The 21,544-nt window shown below is 44.3% G+C and overlaps 1 protein-coding gene across 7 annotated transcripts in view; it reads right to left on the bottom strand.

Annotated features, from left to right (window-relative positions):
- The window catches only part of MYLK (myosin light chain kinase), a 181,723-nt gene that overhangs the window by 95,922 nt on the left and 64,257 nt on the right, over positions 1-21,544 (bottom strand). For 4 of the 7 annotated variants that reach the window (XM_081188192.1, XM_081188193.1, XM_081188190.1 and 1 more), the window contains 7 exons: positions 21,007-21,055; positions 17,963-18,128; positions 16,799-16,964; positions 12,183-12,219; positions 9,494-10,077; positions 8,319-8,522; positions 7,054-7,188 (listed from right to left, as the gene is read on the bottom strand). In XM_081188192.1, the coding sequence (XP_081044318.1) occupies positions 7,054-7,188; positions 8,319-8,522; positions 9,494-10,077; positions 12,183-12,219; positions 16,799-16,964; positions 17,963-18,128; positions 21,007-21,055 (1,341 nt within the window). Of the gene's footprint in view, positions 1-7,053; positions 7,189-8,318; positions 8,523-9,493; positions 10,078-12,182; positions 12,220-14,038; positions 14,163-14,559; positions 14,594-14,646; positions 14,692-16,798; positions 16,965-17,962; positions 18,129-21,006; positions 21,056-21,544 lie in introns of those variants that run through there. The other 3 variants (XM_081188196.1, XM_081188195.1, XM_081188194.1) reach the window with 3 other exon arrangements.

Genomic DNA, 21,544 nt, shown 5'->3' on the forward strand with positions numbered 1-21,544 from the left:
GCAAAACTATGCTTTGTGCGAATCATAGTCAAGAACTGACCCTATCATTTGAACATCCGAACACACAGAGCAAAGAAACCACGTGCAGAATTTCTTGCCTGGTTTGTTTTCCTTCTGCTAAGTATTCATTCAGTTCATTCTCACCTCTGTGGTGCACCAGCCTTCATTATGATGTGTGAACAATTTATGAGTTCAGACATATCTACAGTTAAAACAAACTGTGCAAATCAGCTTCAAATCATGGTTTTACGTCCTGTTTTGGCAGCCACTCACAAACCATGATCTGCAAAGCTGTGTTATGTCTGAATAAAAGCCTCTGTGTAGGGATGCAAGGCAGCAAGTGGCAGTTCTAGGCAGCTAGTGGTATTCCTTAAGAATAGGACTACTTAAGAAAGACTGCAACTGGACTCAGTGGGCTTTATTTTCAGGGAGCCAATTCCTCAATGTTTACAAGAAATTGTCTGGAATTCTGTAACCAGAAAACCTATAGATTTGAATAAATGCATATAAACTAAACACAGTCCACAATTAATGAGTCAGACACTTGCTCCATCTAGTTCAGCACTGTCTACACTGACTGGCAGTGGCTCTTCAGGATTTCAGATGGGGAATTTTCCCAGACCTACCTGGAGAGGCTGGGAATTGAACCTGGGATTTCCTGCATTCTACCACTGAGCTGCTCCTTCTCACAAAAGGGATAAGTATCAAAATATTCAGTAAAACACCTCTACCATCAGATGTGTAGATGCAGCAGGGCACTCACTGAAGATAAGATGCATTCTGTCCATTAAAGCAAAGATCATAGCTAAGAAGATTTGCTGACCCTATGATAACAACTTTAGATCAATATGTGTACCTAAGAAACTAGCCAGATTACTGCAATCACCAATAGGAGGCCCTGTTAACTGTATCATGGCCTGCAGATGCCCAGCAGAGAAGGGGCTTTCTCCACAGTGCTGCATACAGTGAGGGTATGATCTTCCCCTGGATAGTAGTCAGCACTGACTGCAGGGTGCTTCTGGTAATTAAGAACATACCTTTTAACCAAAGATTTATACAGGAAATAGAGGGAATGAGAAGATACGGTACTATATTCACTTTTCTTGATAATCAACCACAAGAACTTTGGAACTCCCTGCCTACTGAGATCAAGAATGTGCCTTTACTGTATTCTTTTCAGCGCCTGCTAAAAACATTCCTGTTAAGGCAAGCCTAACCCGATGCTTAGAAAATTGAGTTAATCTTTATTTGTTTTTAGTATTTTAACTTTTGTATGTTTTTTATTGATTTTATTGTTTTATCTTTTTGTAAATCTTATGAAATAAACCATATATACTAAGGAAACATTCAATCTCATTTCCTAAAATCTGCATTCTGTTGAAATAAAGCTAATGGCCATACAAGCAAACAACGAAAATGCAGCCTTGTCACAAAACACCCTCTACTGGACAATCTTCAAAACAGCAGCAAATATGTTTTCTTTCCCCGCTCCAGAACGCCTTGCCAGATCTTAGTTGTGCCACATATTGTAGGCAACTGTGATGGGATAGCAGTCTTTTTGGAAAAATCTGCCCTGAACTGCTCTGCTAATCTCAGACAGCTTGTGTTTACCTTCTATTGATAAGAATGCAGAAAGATGCCTTAAAGCAAGTCAAACCATTGGTCCATCTAGCTCTGTACACCAACTGGTGGCAGCGCTTCGCGATCTCAGATGCCAGAAAGCTGCTGCCAGTCAGTGCAGGCAATACTTAGCTGTGAGGGTTTGATTAGCTGCTTGTGCGTGAAAACGTGCTCCCTCAGAGTTTGTGCGCCCCCACAAACCTCCGTGTGTGACGGAGCTCCTCAGACATGTCTGCTCTAGTCACTAGTAGAGTCCGACAGTGGCTGTCTGCGGAAGCGTTTCCAGCAAAGAAGTTCCTTAACGGAAACGCGTCTCCTGGACTCACGGCGTGACAGTTTCCTGCGAGGTATGGGTCTCCCTATGGGAGACTCCGATACCTCCCCACTGTTCTCGCTGGAAGCCTCCCTGAGCCCTCCCTCCTGCTCGCATTCCCTCAGAGACCCACTCCTCCCCCTGCTGGTCCCTGCTTCAGCAGTTGAGTCTCTTTCATCCTGCCTGAGTCCCTCCACCACCTGATGCTCTGATGGCAGTTCCCTGACATCCACCTCCCCTCCAGGGCCCCCCTCACCCCCTCCCAATTCCTCCCCCCTGGGAGGTGAAGGGCTAAAACCCCGAAACGAATCTTCCTCATCTTCTGACGTCTCGAACAATTCTCTCCATCGATCGTCGTCCTGGCCAGCTGAATCCTCCTCCTCTTCAGAATCTGGGAACCCCTCCAACTCCTCTTCCTCGTCGGTGGTGGCAAAGTATTCCCTTCGGAACCTCGCTACAGGCTGAGGTTTACGTGGGAACCTCTGATGAAAAGTCTCTATTAAAACCTCGTCATTGACATCCTCTGCCCTAACCCAGGTGTTTTCACCTTCCCTTCTGTTTTTGTCTGCTTGCCTCTTATATTCCTCCTTAGCCCTGTTTAAGTTGAGTTGGAGCTGGCGATGGATCGCTTCCATTTCTTCCACGAACTGTTCTGCAGCTGGAACGCTCCAGTTCTCCCCCTCCCCCCCTGGGAAGGCTCTGGGATGGCACCCGTGATTAGCCAAAAAGGGGCTCATCCCCGTGGACACGTTCTCTGCATTGTTGTAGGCAAATTCTGCCAACGCCAGCTTCTCCACCCAATCATTCTCTCTGTCATTAACATAACACCTCAAATATTGTTGGAGAACCCCATTTGCTCTTTCCGCCTGCCCGTTGGTTTCAGGATGACGGGCCGTCGAGAAATTAACCTCTACATGCCGTAAGCTCATGAGCTTCCTCCAGAACCTGGAAGTAAATTGTTTCCCTCGGTCTGAAACCACCCTCAAGGGGGCGCCATGCAACCTAAACACATTCTCTACAAACAATTTGGCGGTTTCTTCTGCTGTAACCGCATGTGAGCAGGCTATGAAGTGGGCCATTTTAGTTAACAGGTCTACTACAACCATGATGGCTGTTTTCCCTCTAGACCTTGGCAGATCAGTCATGAAATCTATTGCCACTGCTTCCCACGGTCTCTCAGGTGTGGGCAGTGGCTCTAATAAACCAGCCGGCGCCTGCCTCTCCCCCTTGGCTCTTTGGCATTGTTCACACCCTCTCACATACTCCCGCACATCTTCCCTGACCTTGGGCCACCAAAATTCCCTGGTAACCAGCCACATGGTTTTGTGTTGCCCAAAGTGCCCTGCTGTGGGGCTATCGTGCAGCTGCTTGAGTACTTTCTCCCTCAATTCCCCTTCAGGTATATATAACGCTCCCTTATAATACAATGCCCCATTTCTCTCCTCAAAACCACCGGGTTTGTCTTCCTCCCCTCTGAGATCCCTGAGTTTCCCCTGGGCGTATGCATCCTGCACCGTACCCTCTACCAATTCCCTTTGCCCCACCAAAGTCGCCCCACACACCCAGCGGTCCTCTGGAATGATATGGGTTTCTTCGGGTGCTCCCTCCCCCTCCAAATATTCAGGCTTGCGTGAGAGAGCGTCCGCCCTAACATTCTCTGGGCCTGGCACATAACAAATCTCAAAGTTAAATTTGGAGAACTCTTGGGCCCATCTCAACTGCCTTTGGTTGAGCACTCGCGCCGTTCTCCAGTACTCTAGATTTTTATGGTCCGTGCACACTTGCACTTTATGTTGTGCACCAACTAGCAGATGCCTCCATCTCCGGAACGCCTCATGAATAGCAAGCAGTTCTCGGTCGTACACCGTGTAGTTCCTCTCGGATTTGTTCAGCTTCCGCGAGAAGAAGGCACACGGACGCCACTCCGACTCCTCCTTCCCCGGCTGCAGAAGAAGCACCGCCCCTATGGCTCTGTCAGATGCGTCTGTTTCAACCCTTAGCTTCTTTCGTAAATCCACATGCAGAAGTTGTTCTTCAGAGGCGAAGGCCCTTTTCAGTTCCTCAAACGCTCGCCCCGCCTCCGCCGTCCATACAAACTTCTTCTTACTGCTGAGACAGTCAGTGATGGGCGCCGTCAGATGGGCGAAGTTGCGGATGAACTTACGATAAAAGTTTCCAAACCCTAGGAACCTCTGCACATCCTTCTTGGTTTTGGGTGTTTTCCATTCCAGCACTGCCTGTACCTTGCCGGGATCCATGGCCAATCCCTTGTCTGACAGGCGGTACCCCAGGAATTCCACCTCCTTGGTATGGAACCGACACTTCTCCAGTTTGACCCACAGCCTGTTGGCTTGCAGTCTGCTCAACACTTCTCTGACGTCTCTCACATGTTGCTCCTCATTCTCAGAATACACCAACACATCATCTAGAAAGGCAACGCAATTCTTGTAGAGCAAAGGGCCCAGCACGTGGTTCATAAAAGATTGAAAACACGCGGAGCCTGCTTGTAATCCAAAGGGCATAACGAGGTATTCAAACGCCCCCAAAGGGGTAAACATGGTGGTTTTCCATTCATCCCCTTTCCTTATGCGTATCAGGTTGTACGCCCCCCTTAGATCCAGCTTTGTGAAAATCTTTCCCTTCCTCACCATGGTCAAAATATCATCAATTCTGGGCATAGGGAACGCCACCGGTTCAGTCACTGCATTCAGCCGCCTAAAATCACATACAAGTCTCGGCTTGTCTGCATTTTTTTTGTCCACAAAGAACACTGGGCTCCCCCCTGCGGCTTTGGACTCTCTGATGAAGCCTCTCTTCAGGTTCTTGTCAATGAACCCTCGCAACTCCTGCATTTCCCTGTCTGACATGGCATACAACTTGCCCACGGGAAGCTGTGCTCCAGGGAGTAAATTGATCTGACAATCAAAGGGTCTATGAGGTGGTAGTTGGTCAGCTTCCTTCTCGCTGAACACGTCGCTGAGATCTGCATACTGTGGTGGTACCTTCACCTTCCCCATTACTTCAGTCCCTGCTAGGGTGGCTTGGGCCCCTACTGAACCCTTCTCCCCTTTGCAGTGTTCTAGGCAATGTGCTGAACCAAAGGACACCACTCTTTGATGCCAGCCAACCAGCGGATCATGTAGAGCTAGCCAGCTCATTCCCAAAATAATGGGAGCGCCTCCCAGGGTGGCCACATTAAACGCTATCAGTTCTGTGTGCCTTGCCACCCTCATTATCATTGGGACAGTCTGCAAGCGGACTCCTCCTCCCAACAACTCCCTGCCATCAATCGTGGTCACCTGCAGGGGGTTGCTTAAAGGGATGGTCTGTATCTGGTGTTCAGCAGCAAACTCCTTGCTCATAAAATTGCAGGAGCTGCCTGAGTCCAATAGCGCCTTTATTTTTAGGGGGTGCCCATTCTGCAGCTCTAGCGACACTTCAATCACTAGAGCAGGTCGAGGAGCTTCTGGCACGGGCACTTTCACTGCTCTTTGGCCTGGCTGCAGTGCCCCAATTGTGGCAACCAGGCGTTGGCTTTTACCTGCTCCGCTCCCCCTTCTTCTCCCCCCTCAACAGCTCCCACCATCCCTTGCCATTCCTTCCTCTGGGGGCAGACTCTGGCAAAGTGGCCTGGCTGTTGGCAGAGATAGCATTTCCGGGGGCCCTTTCCCTCCTTCTTAGCTCCCTCGCTGGTTTTTGAAAATGCGCGCGCGCGCGCTGTTCCGATTTCCATCGGCTCTGCCGGCGGGAAAGCTGGCTCAGGAATGTCTGGAATGCGGAACTCCTTCCAACGTTCCCCTCTCCCTTCCCGCCTCTCCAAGGCTCTTGCCTCCTGCCGCGCTCCTATGGTCAGCGCAGATTTGGTCAGCTGATCCATAGACTCCGCCCTGGGGCTCCGTGCCAGCTCGTCTTTCACCCCCGAAGAAAGACCTTCTTCAAATAGCATTTGAACGGGTGCCGCCGATAAATCCCAACTCAGTCTGTGAATCAGCATGGTAAACTCAGTCCAATATTCACGGACAGATCGACTCCCCTGCTTACAAGCCATTAGCTGTCTGCGCACCACCCCTTCCTCAATATCGCTGGAAAACATGATATCCATTGCACGAAAGAACTTCATTGTGTCCTTTAGTATGTCATTGTGCGTTGCCATTAGGGGTCGCACCCAGTCTCTAGCCCCTTTCTCAAGATGCCCAATTACAAAAGCAACTCGCGATTCCTCATCAGGGAACTCATCGAACTGCACATTAAGGGCATATTGCATCTCTGTCCTAAAAGCATGGTAGTCCTTGGGGTCCCCCCCAAATTTCTGCACCAATCCTGGTACCTTTCTGGGGAATTGAGTGGCTCTCCCCTTCTTGTCTGCATCCTGAGCCCTTCTCTCCTCCAGCCTCGCCGTCTGCAGGGCCAGTTGAACCTCCAACGCTCGGTATCTATCTTCCAAGCTTGGACCAGCTCCAGCCCCTGCTCCTCCGGTTCCGGTTGGTTCGCTCATGATGCCTTCTCTTGCACAGGCAGCGTACAAAGACTGTCGGACTGCTGTGAGGGTTTGATTAGCTGCTTGTGCGTGAAAACGTGCTCCCTCAGAGTTTGTGCGCCCCCACAAACCTCCGTGTGTGACGGAGCTCCTCAGACATGTCTGCTCTAGTCACTAGTAGAGTCCGACAGTGGCTGTCTGCGGAAGCGTTTCCAGCAAAGAAGTTCCTTAACGGAAACGCGTCTCCTGGACTCACGGCGTGACAGTTTCCTGCGAGGTATGGGTCTCCCTATGGGAGACTCCGATACCTCCCCACTGTTCTCGCTGGAAGCCTCCCTGAGCCCTCCCTCCTGCTCGCATTCCCTCAGAGACCCACTCCTCCCCCTGCTGGTCCCTGCTTCAGCAGTTGAGTCTCTTTCATCCTGCCTGAGTCCCTCCACCACCTGATGCTCTGATGGCAGTTCCCTGACATTAGCTAAATAGGAAAATGATCTAAGTCAGTTTAAGGTTGCTTCCTATGTTCCGATCAAAGTCCCCTGGCCACCCCCTCACTGACTCATATGTAGATGCTGGTAACCAAAGTGTTAGCAATGTTACAAGAAACAGACAGTTGGGCTGCCATTTTTTTCTGACCAAGACTTACCATTGAGGAGCCAAGTGATCTCAGGCACAGGGGTACCCTCAACTAAGCACTGAAGCACAAAATCCTGTCCTTCACTCACACTGCATGACTTCAAAATGGTGGAAAAATGAGGAGCGACATCCTTCACTTTGGGCCCTACAAATCAAAGCAAAGGAAGATACACTAGAAACAGGAGGTTTGCAAAATCCAGCACCAGTAACTTGTTTCAGAATGGAAAAGTAATTCCCACAATAGACAGCTAAACAGTAAGTGTTTTACTAGCTATACATAATTAAAAGTTTCATTGTCAAAATGTCAGGTCACATTGGTTAAGGGCTTCATAAAGTGTTGCAGTCTATTATGTATAAAAGCCAAATGATAGGTAACAATGCAGTCGTCATGGGTATCATTAGACCAACAGCCCCTTCTCTGCGTTCGTCCACACCTCAGCTTGTCCCATGCCTAGAAAGAATGGGTCTGAGCAGTTTTCTGTTTGCCCTGCCACTTTCCCTGGGAAAATCCGCTTGTTAGTGCTGAATCGAAGCAAATGTCAATCTGAAGATGGACGTTTGCTTCAATTCAGCAGCAAAAATTGGGTTTTCCCAGGGGAAAGTGGCAGTACAAGTGGAAGTCTGCATGAGCCCTCTGTTGCAAAGTGTCCTCAGGAGGGTTGCTTCGCAACAAAGAAAAGCTGGTGTCAGCAAGAGGGAGATGATGCTAAATGCTTCCCTTGTTAACCTCTTTCTCCCCTGACACTTTGCTCCCTGTCTATTCCCATCATCCACATTCTTTTCCCTGGACATATTGATTTTTCATTGCTTATAGAAAGCCTAGCCTTTGACTAACTGTTCTGAGAGCCAAAAGTGTATTATAGAGTTTTCACTACAAACTTTAAAATAAGTGCTATCTCCTACCAGGTTATTTTTAAATGTGGAGCAGCTATGACTGCTTGGCATTGTTATAAAGAAGCACTCTTTTTATTTCTTAAATATGCAGGGCCCCAACGCTTGAGTGGTCTGGTCAAATCAGCACATTCCCACAGCCCAAACTCCCAGATCAAGAAACTATCATTCATGTTATGTATTAGTCAAGGTCTCCAAGAAATCTTACCCAACTCATAATAAGTGGGTATCATGTGTATCATGTGGGCCCTTATGGATGACTTGCTTCATAGGTTTTTGTAATTATTATATTTAAACAAAACTGCTTTAACCTTTCCCCACTCACCCTGACACAAAGTCCTGAAACAATCATCTGTGCCAATCATGCACCCAAAATGTACTTACTTTTTACTGTTAATATCCACCTGGTTGAAGCCTGGCCTTGAACATTGGAGGCTGTACAGCGGTAAGACCCACTGTTTTCCAACTGAGTTTTTTTCAGACACAAACAATGGATTCCATCCTCTTCGTATATTTGGACTTCATCTCCTGCTTCCATTTGGCATCCTTCTTTGAACCATTCAACATTTGCCTTGGGCTTCCCTGAAACTAGTTCATCACAGGTGCATTATGACTAAAATATATTAATGTTACATACATATGTTGAGTGCATGAAAAAGTGTCTATGGGTATGAAAGTGTGGGGTAGCTTCACCCACTTTTGGCCATACCCACCACTGGTCCAGAAGGGTGAAGGCCAGAAAGTACAGCTACTCATGCTTTAAATAGAAGCCAGCCCGCTTCTAGTTACTGAAAAAGGACAGAGGTCACCCATCATTAAGCAAACTAAAAAGTTCATCAAGCTGGAATATAGTGGGCAGAATGAAATGGGTTGTTGTGTTCTTAGCAGGAAGACACATGACACAACACTTTGGAGAAAATCTAGTTTTGAAAATTCTTAAGGCAACAATAGAAAATTATGGTGGAAACTATCCAATGGGACATCCAGTTCACAGGTCCCCAACATTCTGGGGACCTGTGGGTACATTTCCAATTTAAGGAAGATGTAATTAGCACAGGCATAGGCAAACTCGGCCCTTCAGATGTTTCGGGACTACAATTCCCATCATCCCTGACCACTGATCCTGTTAGCTAGGGATAATGGGAGTTGTAGTCCCAAAAACACCTGGAGGGCCAAGTTTGCCTATGCCTGAATTAGCACCACACACATACCACAACCACATGCACACATGCAGTGAAACCACTCAGAGAGAGAAACCACATGCATGCACTCCCTTCTCCCTTCTCTGTCAGCAGGTTGGAGATAGGAGTTCTGAATACCGCCCCCCCCCCCCAATTGAGCAGGGTCAGGGGGACTAGTCCAGCTTGTTCCCTATATTGCTAGTTTTCTTCTTGGAGGGAGGTGTTTTATGCATTTTTGTTTTTATCATCATGGAGAAGCATTCACAAATCTGATGCCCCTCCTGCATTGCAAAGTTGTACAGATCCTTCTACTAGCCTCAGTATTTTACCACCTAATGCTGCTGTTGCAACTGTAGGCAAAGCCTTTCTCCTATTTACCTTTGCATCTGAATGTAACCACTTCTCCTTCGAGTGCTTCTTGGCTTTGTGGGCGACACTCAAACTGGGGAGCGATCCCTTGAGTCTCCCTCTTTACATCAGTTATGCTTTTCTTTAATCCAACACGGTCATCTAATTCCTTAGTCCTAAAACCACTTGGCCTGATAGACGGGGCAGCCTGCCAGCCTGTTGTGAGTGGTTGCTTTGGCTTATTCCCATCATCTTCCTGCCCAGAGGAAGCTGCCTTCACTTGTGCCTTTGGTCCAGTTTGTACTTTAACAGACTGTAGAGTTATGGTGCTTGATGTTTTTTGCAGGACTCTGCAACCTTTCCCTTCCTCTTTACGCGGCTCTATATGGGGTTCCTTCACCTCTTCCAGTTGATTCTGTTTGGCTTCTTTGGAGGAAGTGAGAGGGATCTCTTTCTTTACGGCTGGCCTTTCTTTGGGTTCAAGCAAAAGTTCTGTGGTAGTGGATTTGAGTTCTTTAGCAATTCCATTGCTAGTGGCCTTTCTGAACTCAGACGTTTCAATAGCTTTGGTTGTGATGGTGGGTTTTGTAAAGGTACTGCATTTTGTTGGCATGCTAAAGAGAGGGGGGAGTTTATTAAGTACACAGAACAATTCACATCATGTTTGCATGCATTTCTTCAAATCTCTTTAAAATGGCTTACTAATCTCTTTTAAAGCAGGCTATATGTATTATGTGCAAGAAAGAAAGAAAGAAAGAAAGAAAGAAAGAAAGAAAGAAAGAAAGAAAGAAAGAAAAGAAGGAGCTGTAGTCCATATAAAGTGTGCAAACCTTCTTCCTGACATGCTACTTGTATGTGCAGGGACAACATTCAAGCACTCAATCCTGCACCTACCACATGAATGATATAGGACATCTATTACAAGACCAACTAATCCATTACAAGGGATAAGGAGAAGCCATAGCTTAAAGTGCAGAATGTTCCAAGGTTCAGTCCTCAGCACCTACACTTTAATGATTTCAAAATGGAGACCTATGTCTTAAACCAGAATAGGCAGTGTGATACTCTCCAGATTTATTGGACTCCAACTCCAGTTAATCCCAGGCAGCATGGCCAATGGTCAGGTATGATGCATTTTGTAGTCTGAAGGTCACCATGCTGTCTACCCCTGCCCTAGACTTTGGAGAGCAGCTGCCTGTCAGAGTAGACAGCTCTGAACTAGGATTGACCAAAGGACTGACTCAGAGTAAGGCAAATGTATAAGCCTCCTGTGCCTTGGGTCACTGGTTTTAGCTCTGGGATTTTTGCTGAAGGTGGCATAGAAATCCATTAATGAAATAAAACCTTGAATAGGCACTTCATTTGCTGCACCATTTATCTGCTGTTCTACTGCAACTAAAAAGCTTTAAAATGTACACCTTCTGGTGTAATTTTTTCACAGCACCTTGCAATTTTAGGCACTTTATCAGTAATCAATAGTAACTATAATAATTATAAGCTTCACAGCACGTGGCCAAATGGATGATTCATGGAGTTTTAAAATATTCTAAGCTGTGGGTTTTAAATTCTTTTTATTTATTTATTAAGAGCCTACTATGAAATATTCAGTTCTTTCATGAGCCCATGGTGTGAGGGTTTGTGGTAATGGGAAGCAAATAAAAGCCTACTATTAAACCGTACATTTTGACCACTCAGCTAGTAATAACTCACACCCCCACTGTTAAAGTCTCAGGGCCTCATATATAGAACAGAAAGGGAGGAACAGCACCCCAAATCTCCTCTATCCTATTATCTGCTGCCATTAAAGGCACAGCCACAGTCCTAATCAGCCCTGCTACCCTGACTTTTAAAGTATGTGCCATATACTCACAGTGAGCTATCAGCCTCTTGCAGGCCCCAAGAGGCATCAACTCACTGTGGTGCTGCTTGTTGGAAGACTGACAATCCAAGCCTTCATGGCTGCACAGATCCTTGGCCTCCAACATCATACTGCAGCTGTGGCTGGTCAGTCTTCCAACAAACAGTCCAGCCCTCTCACTGTGGTTAGGAACAAAGGGAGCTTCCCTGCTTTTCTCTCTGCTCTCCTTACCTTGGGAGTAGCATCCATGGGATTGAACCCTGGGCACCCAACACAGTATCTTTGCATTTCATATCAAAACACATTCAGGCAGATGCAGGGAGGCCAGGCAGAGCAAATTCCACCCAAAGAGCCCTACCCCTTGTGGTTCCACTAAACTTCTTATATGACCTGCATCCACAAGGAGTCAGGAAGCCCACCATAGAAAATCCTAGCCTTATTCAGGCATTCTTCTAGTATAGGATAGTCCACCTGAGAGGTGAGGACTGTGGGGAGGAGCATGCTAGTTCCACCCCTCCTTCCATCACCCTCCATGAAGGGTGACTGTTTGAAGAAGGGAGCCTTCTGTACTTAGGTTGGGTCCCCACATGAGACTCAGAACCTTGGAAAATCAGGATTCTACATTGCATAAGGAACCTACACAAATCGAAGCAGAAGCCCCATTAAGCATTTATCTCCAAATTCTCTTCCTCACATGTGGAATATCCAGATTAGAAGAGGGATCCTATGGAATTTGTAAACCATTTTTAGGCTATATGGACTCAACAATGCAAAAGACTTGTGGCATACAAAGATAGGTTACTGTTTATTTTCTTAAAAGGATAAAATCAAAATGTGGGTAGAGGGAATTGAACAACATACCAAGGAGGATGAGTGTGCACGTCTTTCTTAATAGAACCTGAAATGATGAAGCATTAAAAGATATTATAAAAATATGATATTGGAATGTTAAGGAGAAGATATATGTTACAGTTTGTTTTCAAGACACAAGATCTGATATTACTGAGAATTCATGGTGGCCCTACATTATATTCACTTGTCCCTGAGTCAGCAGAACACAATTCACTTCCAGCCACACAAATATTTGCCTGCCTAGCTTAAATGATAAGGTGACCGCAACCAAATTATTTCTGGGACTGGGAGGAAAAAAGCCCCTGGAGATTAAACCCTTGTTAGACTGGGACTTTCAGAAAGGCCATATACAAATGATTTATTTCAGGGCTAAGGACATTGGCAGGATTATTGTAATAACCTGCAGTTTCATAAGAGTATATAATTAAAGTAGATGAATAAAATAATAAATTAATTTAGAATATGCAGGAAATGATAAAAAATAAATTTAAGGAACTGCAGAAAGAGGAGGAAGGAAGTAGAGTTTTGAAATGTTAAAATGACTGTGAAACAATTGAAATGTATATAACTGAAAATCATAAAATAAAATAATAATAATAATAATAATAATAATAATAATAATAATAATAAACTTGGGTGCTCAAATTAGTACCATACAAAGGCAAGAGAAGCATTAAAGGCACCGCAGGTATAAGTCATAGCTAAGCAAGCTATAACATTGATCCAACAGTTGACACATCCTTCTGGGTTCCCATTATAAAGGGTGAGAAAGCATATTTGGGCTTGGCAAGCAAATGAAACGTCCTTCTTGTGGGCTGGGCACCTCTTGTGGAGGTGGAGACAGTCCTGGCTAGGATCCAGACTTGTCACCTGATGTCAACTCTGAAGGCCTGGAAGTAGAGAGGAAAGCTCAGCAATGCAGGAGGCAGAGCAGGGGCTTCAGGTTGAGCTGTTGTGGGCCAGCCTGGTGACAGGTCAATCCTCAGACTCACCACCTGCCATGACCTCCCTTGACTACTCTGATACCTTGCCGGTCCTGACACAGCCCACCAAGGCTCACTGGGTCTCCCCCACCCCACCCCTCCTGGGATCATCAGCCTCTAACTGCTTGAGCTCATCCCACCCCTCGTCCTGGTTTGACCAGCTTCTCCAAGGCATTTCCTCAGGGCTCATAACAATCAGACTGGAGATATCTTCAGCGCCTCTCCTGTTCTATTTCCAGAATGAGTGCACAGTGATGTAGAAAAAAGAAAGCATCTCTTTCACATCTAGAAGCCAAGTGTTCAATTTAAATACTGGTGGGATTTATCACCATCCCAAACTAAGTCTTTTTTCATTCTTTAGTTTTTAAACAGTTGCGGAAAATGGTTTCTGGGCATATTTAAAATGAGGTTTTGAATGATAGCCATATCCAAATTGCATACAATATCACAAACGCAATTATCCTTGACTCAGCAGGAGATCACGAACTGAAACTTAGAAAAATTGCTGAGAAACATCCCACCCCCACTGCAGTGGACCTTTGCAGAAATGTAGCTATGTGCAACATTAACTATTGAGAGGAGGTATGTCATTTCATATGCGCTGGTGTAGGTTTATGCCTGTACTGTGCTTTGGAGCTGTATACTGCCCTTTGCTTGAGTGCTGACTTCCATCCTCAAGTTTTATCCCCTGTGGCCATGGATTGCCTTCTTGGTTTTGATTAGATTTGAAAAGCACAAACTCACTGCCTCTAACATGACCACAATTCAAGGCCTTTTATGGTCACAATATGAATATTTTGGTGTTTTCATCCCTACCTCAAACAGGGATGAAGCTGGCTTCTTGCCGCTTTCTGTTTCACATTTTAATTAATTGTCACTTACTTGACTGGTATCCTGCCTTCAGACCACAAGACCTAAGCAGGAATTCATCTTTTCCTGCTGCTCTGGCTAGGATCAGCATCAGCATCTGGCCTCCTCAGGGCGCTACTTGAGCCCACAGCATATGCCTGCACTCTACCCTCTTAATTTCATTTTCTGTTCTGTACCACCAGGTGACAGGATCTAGCCACATTTGTCATTTCCCCCTGTGCCCACGAAGAAGCATTGCTCTGGGGCACTGTGGGACAGTTAAATGATGAAACTAGGCCCACTGCTTGCAGTGCTGCCACTGTAACCAGCTAAGCCCAGCAGGGCCTACTGACAGAGAAGGGGCCCTCCACTCCAACTTGGGACTGGCCTTGGCTGCAACTGTGTTTTCCAGAAAATTCAGAGACAAGATTATATAGGTGCTGTTGAATAATCACAAACCATTTTGAAACCAGGTCACATTTTAAATCCTGTGCTCCAGAAAGCAAAAGGCTACTGCTGGGTGTGCCCTCAGGAAAACCTGACCAACTGCTTACCTAGGCCTTTCTGCCTCATGCTGCAAACCTCACACAACAAGTTTTGGGTATACAAGAAGAACAAAAGCCCCCCCCCCATTAAATTACAGTGCTCAGTTGGGATCAGGGACAGTGTGGTGTAGTGGTTAGACCTCAGAGACCAGGGTTCAAATCCCTACTCAGTAATGAAACTCACTGGGTGACCTTGGCCAGTCACTGCCTCTCAGCCTAACTGTGACCTTACAGGGTTGCTGTGCAGATTAAATGAGGAGAGGGGAGAACCATGTACACCACCTTGAGCTCCTTGGAGAAAACGTAGGTTTATCAATGCAATAAATATATAAAATATCCACAGGAAGTGTGTGTACCTTAGGCAGCTGTATACTGTAATTCTAAAGCATCTAAGCTAAGGGATAATGGAGCAGAATCTGACATTCCCAGAATACAACCACATGTGGTGTTGAGTTTAATAGGTTTTCTGATCCCCCATCATTTAATTCAATATTCGTCAAGGGAATAAACAAGAACTCAGAAACAGAGCAAAGGAAGGCAACACAAGAAGAGGCCTTTTCAGTGGTGGCTCCCCAGCTATGGAATGCTCTCCCCAGGGAAGTATGCCTGGTGCCATCATTATCAACATTTGGGTGCCAGGTAAAGGCATTCCAGTTTATCCAGGCATTGATTCTTAATTGGGATCATATGGCATTATGGTACCCTAGCCTGTTTTAGTGTTCACCTTTTAGTAGGGTAGGGTAGGGCAGGTGTACTTTTAGTAAATAACGTTGCTTAATTCTTTTTATGTTGTTTAAAATCTTTGTATCTGCATGTTTATTGCAACTTTAATTCACTTTGAGACATTTTATGTAGTAAACAGCAAATAAATGTACTAGACAACAACAACACTACATAATGGGGGGAGGGGGGAATTTCTTCAAATGTCCCAGATCCAAAAAGATCTACAGCATCTTTGGGTGCATCCCAGTCTAGAAAAAAATATTACTGTGGAATTATTTTTTGGAGAGAGAGGAAGAAAGAACAAGAGAATTTCACTATAGCTGAAAGATGATCAGATAATGCAGAGAAGCTTTGAAAACACTCAGCTGTTGCTACAGATGAAGCAGCACTTTATGATCCAATCAACTTAAGAGGCCATTTACTCCCCTTCCCAGTGGGAAAATAAGGTTGGGGGGGGGGAGCTTGGAAAGAGCTTATCTATACAAGAGGTCTACATGGTTTTGCTTAAAATAACAATAATTCCAATTGTGTAACAGTTTATGTTATTATCTGATTCTGTGGGGTAATGAAAAGGACTACAAATGAGGGCTTGAAGTTGTAAAATGAGTTGATAAAGACAAGTATGCTAAATATATAATGCTCTCTTTGTAATCAAAGTCTAGGGGGTCTGAATGACTTTAACAACAACCCTCTGAAAGTGGGAAGCCAACCAGTATTTAGAAATAGAAGAGAAAGATAGCCAGGGTAGCTGAACACACAGACGCCAGTTTCAGAGTTGTGTAGTGAATGGAAGTATTGGAAATGGGCTGGTAATACCTGGACCCAAATTCTCATACAGTCAGAACACCAGGCAGAATTACAACATGCAGAACACCATTCTCCTGTTGTACTTTTTTCCACAGCCACCTGTTAAACACGTGGGGTTACTGGTAGTGTAATGGTTAAGAGTGTTACAAAGGACTTGGATTCATATCCCCACTCATTATTGAAGCTAGTCACTGTGAGGATAAAAATGGTGAGAAGCATGCATGCTGCCTGGGAAGTCCTTTGAGAACTGGCAGAATACAAACCTCCCCCTCCTCCCTCTATACCTTCACTAAAGCTATCAATTCTCAGGTCTGAGAAGCTAGTGGAGCTTCTAGAAAATAACATGCTTGTTTAGCTTTCCAGTTTATTTAGAGGTGGGGGAAAGAAAGAAACACACACATGGGGCCAAAATTTCAATTAAAATAAATATAATTTTCACTTGCTGTAATTAAGTGCATTCAGGATTTCCAAGATGAATAAATGAAGAGTAAACAGGCTGGATCTTTCAGCAGCTCATTTCCGCTAGATTAAAATACAAGGCTTTTCTAAAAAATCTAAATGCTGAACTGCAAGTGTGGACCTCATTTTAAATGTCATTCAAGAAAGCAGGAGGAGGAGGAGGGAGAAGAGGACTGATGGGGAGGAATTGGCTCAACTCTCGGAAAACTTTTAGCTGGCATGCCTGCATTCTTTCCCTTTTAGTCTATTTTAACCATACCTTGAACCATGAGCTCTGCAGACACAGAAGCCTTCCCAGCACTATTCATCACAGTGCAAGTGTAAATTCCAGCATCGACCAGCTGAGCATTCTGGATCTCCAAAAACTGGATGCCTGCTTTCTCAAACATGTTGAAACGATCACTTTTCTGCACCTGAATTTCACCCTGCATGCATCATGAAAAATACCAAAGGTGTACAGATACAATCATTAATAGTAGAGGGGTGGGAATCAATGCCTGGCAGATTAACACCTCATCCTTTGCTATTTTTCTGCTTTTACAATTCAGCCCATTGCTCTCTGTGGCATGTTTATATACTACTAGAATACTCCCAAGTGACCAGACCTCAGGCATTCCAGATAATCTGATTTACACCACGGATAAGACACACTCAGAATATGGACATTTTAAGGCTCAGTTGCCATAACCCAAAACCAGAACTTTGTGAAGTCTTCAGTCAAAAGACATATTTGCCACAGCCTGAAAACCTAGCCCTTGCAAAATAGTTTGCAAACTACGGTAAATTCAGTCTCAATTACAATGGTCTGGATTCAACTAACCAGGTATGCTAGCAGAAGCCAGTACAAGGACTCCCACTAGCACAATGGGGCTCCCCCCCCCCGTCCTCCCCCAAATCTCCTCTGGAAGGTCAGAAGAGCTCACAGAACAACACACAAGGGGAGATGTGAGATTGTTCCGTGTGGCAAGCAAAAATGCTTGCACTGACTGAAAGATTGCAATGTTGAATTCCATCATGCATTTTGCAGTATAGTTGCCATTTCTGAGTTCTCAGTATGTAAAGGTTTATAAATTTATGATTAATTAAAATGTTATTGCAATACTTTCCCCAAGATATCGCAACTTAATTTTGTGTACAAGGTTACAGAACATACTTCCACTGCAAGTTTTCCATGTCTTTCAGTGTGCTTACTTGAATAATTTATCATGGGAGTGCTCTGACATGTATCCCCATAATTTATTCTCACAGGGGAATAAGATTGAGGAAACTAAGTTTTCATGGTCAGGTTGAAAACTTAAAAAAATCTGGCCAAGAAAAACTGTGGCTAAAGATGCTTCAAAGTACACAAGTTCAAATAAACAAGGCTTTGGGTTTCATTCCTTTTAGGAGAGGTGAATTTGGAAATCCTCTCAGATAATTGTACCTTAAACCAAGTGACTTGAGGCTGAGGTCGTCCAGTTATCTTACAGGAGAATTTACCAGTCTGTCCCTCTCGCACTATGACCCGATTGGGTTTTGTAGCAAACTTGGGTGGGCATTCGCCCCAGATGCTTGGTCGTTGCTCTACCGATGGAACAGTAACTCTACCACTGGAAAGGAAACAATATTATCAGAGCTCAGTAATTACTATAGCTTTATTTAAAGAGATTGTTACTTCTTAAATTGTGCTACTTAAATGTGTTTTAGGAACAGTGTTCAGGTGATCAAAACAATGAAGGCAGTAGACTGGGGTAGGGAACCTGTGGCCCCCAATGTTGTTAAACTACAATTTCCATCATTTCTAAGCATTGGCCATGATGGCTGAGGATGGTGGGAGTTGAGTTCAGCAATAGCTGCAGGGGCACTTGTTCCCCACCCCTGCGGTAGACAATATGGTGTCCTTTTTGAGAACCTATTTGCACTTTTAAAAAAATTCTAAGGTACAGTTACATAATGCATGTACCTCTCATCAAGTTTGAAGAGGGCATATGTCATATGAAAATACTAGGAAGCAGAGGCTTGACTTTTGCCAGCCACCCCTTTTGACTACTTGAAAGGAACATGTACCACATTTTGTATATTAATTCCCTTCAGACCAGACACAATCAGAAATTGCATTTTGCACTTTATCCATACCTACGTACAAAATATAAAGTAAACAACTGGATATATGGAAAAGTATGGAACAATGTTGATTGATAGGTCACAAGTGCCCTTAAAAAAGGAATGCAGGGTAGCTGCTTACATAATGATCATTGCCATAGGTTCCTCCCAAAATGGAACACCATTTTGCCAGATGCCTTCATTTAATATGCACACAACACATACAAGCATGCTCTTTGACAGCTCTGGTTGTTCATAAGTAACAAAGAACAGTCTAATTGCCACATACAATAGAAGTTCTCTTGCTGGACAGATGTCCATGAATATTCCACTACGTAGCAGAATCACCACTATCCAAAATCTGATAAAACTGTCTATCTTTCTGTAACAATCCTCCAGCAAAACTGGGTGATCTTCTCAACATTCTCCTTCAGTTATCTAAGAAACTGTCCAACTTTGTTTAGAATAAAATAGGAACTAAAGGAACTAATACAGACCCCCTAACTCTCTAATAAATAGCACCCTAACTTAACTGGACTTCTGTAACAATTTGGATGCCTCTGGCCAATTCATCCAAAAGCAGGTCCAAAGGGGCCCAAGTCAGACATAGTTTTGCAGAAAATCCAATCATTGTTTTGCAGAGCATATAAACAAGTGCATTTAGAACAGAGATGGGCCAGTCCTTCAGCATCAAGAACCACAATGGAAGTTCTATGAGGCAGCAAAGCTTGCATGGATACTTTCTGTAAAAATTTAACACAGGCACCTACAAAGGAGTTCAATGGCAAGTTATGGTGCAGGCATACATGGAATTTATTCTGTAGCAATGGCAGGTGCCATGCCTCTTTCACTCTTTGGCTTGGCTGGATTTTAGAATCAATTTGAAATCCTGGCACATCAGAAATGTGGGATATGTCGCCCTTTTGCCTACAGAGTGACCCAGTCAACTGGTGCAGCCAAGTGATCTACTAGTAATCCCTCCAAATCTTAAAAGCCAAGAGACACCCTCTTTTAAAAAAAAAAACCAAGGTGAAGAATCGTGTGATTTAAGGACACCTAGTTGATGACTGAGGTTTGTTTTACACCATAATCTTTTAAATTCCGCCCCAGCCCCCCAAGATTTAAGAATGAAAATTCATAGAACCTGCATTTCTGAAAATTCAGCCATAAACATGTTTACAAAAGCAACTCTAAATCAAAAGCTGGAGTTGGCCTTCCAGCCTCCTGCTGCTACATTTAAGGTGCAGAGTTAAATGACCAGCATTAAAAAATCTTTATAGTGTTGGCCCATCTCTGCTCATACTCAAGGAACAAGCTACTTCAGTGATGAAATCATCAATACCAAGTCAACTGAGCTGGTCGTTCTCATTCATAAACAGCCTTGAAATATGAGCCAATACTATAGCATGACCCAAACCCATGCAAATTACTATTGTCAAGGCCTATTTCAACAGCAAATACACAACCACGCATTAGCAGGGTGATGAAGTTGAAGTTGTGGTTTTCAGGCAAGCAAACGAAACAAACGTTCTTGGGCCATGTGCATTTCACACAACAGCTTACCCATAAGCCAACAAGTTGTGCCCATCTCTTTCTGCTTCCACAACGTATCAGAACACTAAGAAAAACCACATATGGCCTCAGCCCAAGGAGCAGTCACATCAATGTAAAGACGACAATTTGGGGGCAACTTGATAATTCTGAATAAAATAAGGTCATGGCAAAGATTTTTGTAGGCAACTAGAAATATAGATGGTCTCAGAAATCACATGAGTTGAAAAACAATTGCTTTGAGCCTCACTTGCCTTGCCTTCACTTTTAACTTGAAGAAAGAAAAGAATAGTGGGCTACTTAGACTCAGCAACAATACACTTAATACATTGCTCAGGAGCACAGCATGTGGGAAAAGTGGGAAAAATCACCCCTGAAACTGCTATTAGCCACAGGAGGAAAGTGTTCACTGGCGCGCGCGCGTGCACACACACACACACACATTCCTCTCATGCCCACAGCAGTTTGCGGAGAGACATGATACTATTGCCTGCCCCCCACCCCCGCAACCACACACTACTATTTACATTTTGAAAAGGTACATGACATGCATTCATACATTTCAGCTGGTATCTAGTTGGCCTTAAAGGTAGACAGGTGGAAAGAGAGAACAAAAGGGACAATCAGTTAGCTGAGAAGCCTCAAGGGGCTGGTAAATGTACAGCAATTTTCTGTAAGTCTGTCCTAGTTTTGAGCAAAATTGATATTGCTAATAGCAAGGGTCAATGTTGCTCAAGAAAGTGTGGAGGGGGAAGTATTTCAAAATGTGTGCATATTCCAAAAGCTATCAGTATTCTTCCGCTCTAGAAATGTGAAAACCACTGGAATTCTTACCCAGAACTTTTGGCACCAGAAGGCAGACTGTACTTCTTCAAAACCGATCCTGGAAGCAGAAAATAGAAGGAAAGAAATACAATAAAAATACTAATCAGGGCTACAATTTCTTTCAGATTTAGGGACGCTGGCTATAGAAAATTAAAAAGCCATCCTTCCATCAATTTCTAGTAAAATATATGATACAAGGTGGCAATATGTTTTCCCTCTGCGGCAAATGGGGGAAGCATTTAAGTTCCATGTCTTGCGTGTATGTGTGTTTTGCTGTTTATATATCACTCTAGAGGTGGAGAAGCCACAACGGTAGTAACGGATGAGCCATTTGGTGTGGTGTGCCTTTCATCCAACGAAACAGGAGTCCAAAACTGAGTCCCATATACAAAACAAAAAGCTGTCTTACTCTTCACTATAATTTCTCCACATATACGAAGGGATAACTTCACCAAGCTGTGAAATGTCCATTACCATTTCTAAAAATTACTAATTACTTTTCAGTAGTGCATTTATATTTACTTCCAAAAGTAGTCCAGTTTGACTT

Source organism: Podarcis bocagei, assembly GCF_964188305.1.
Source record: "Podarcis bocagei genome assembly, chromosome: 1".
NCBI lineage: Eukaryota > Metazoa > Chordata > Lepidosauria > Squamata > Lacertidae > Podarcis > Podarcis bocagei.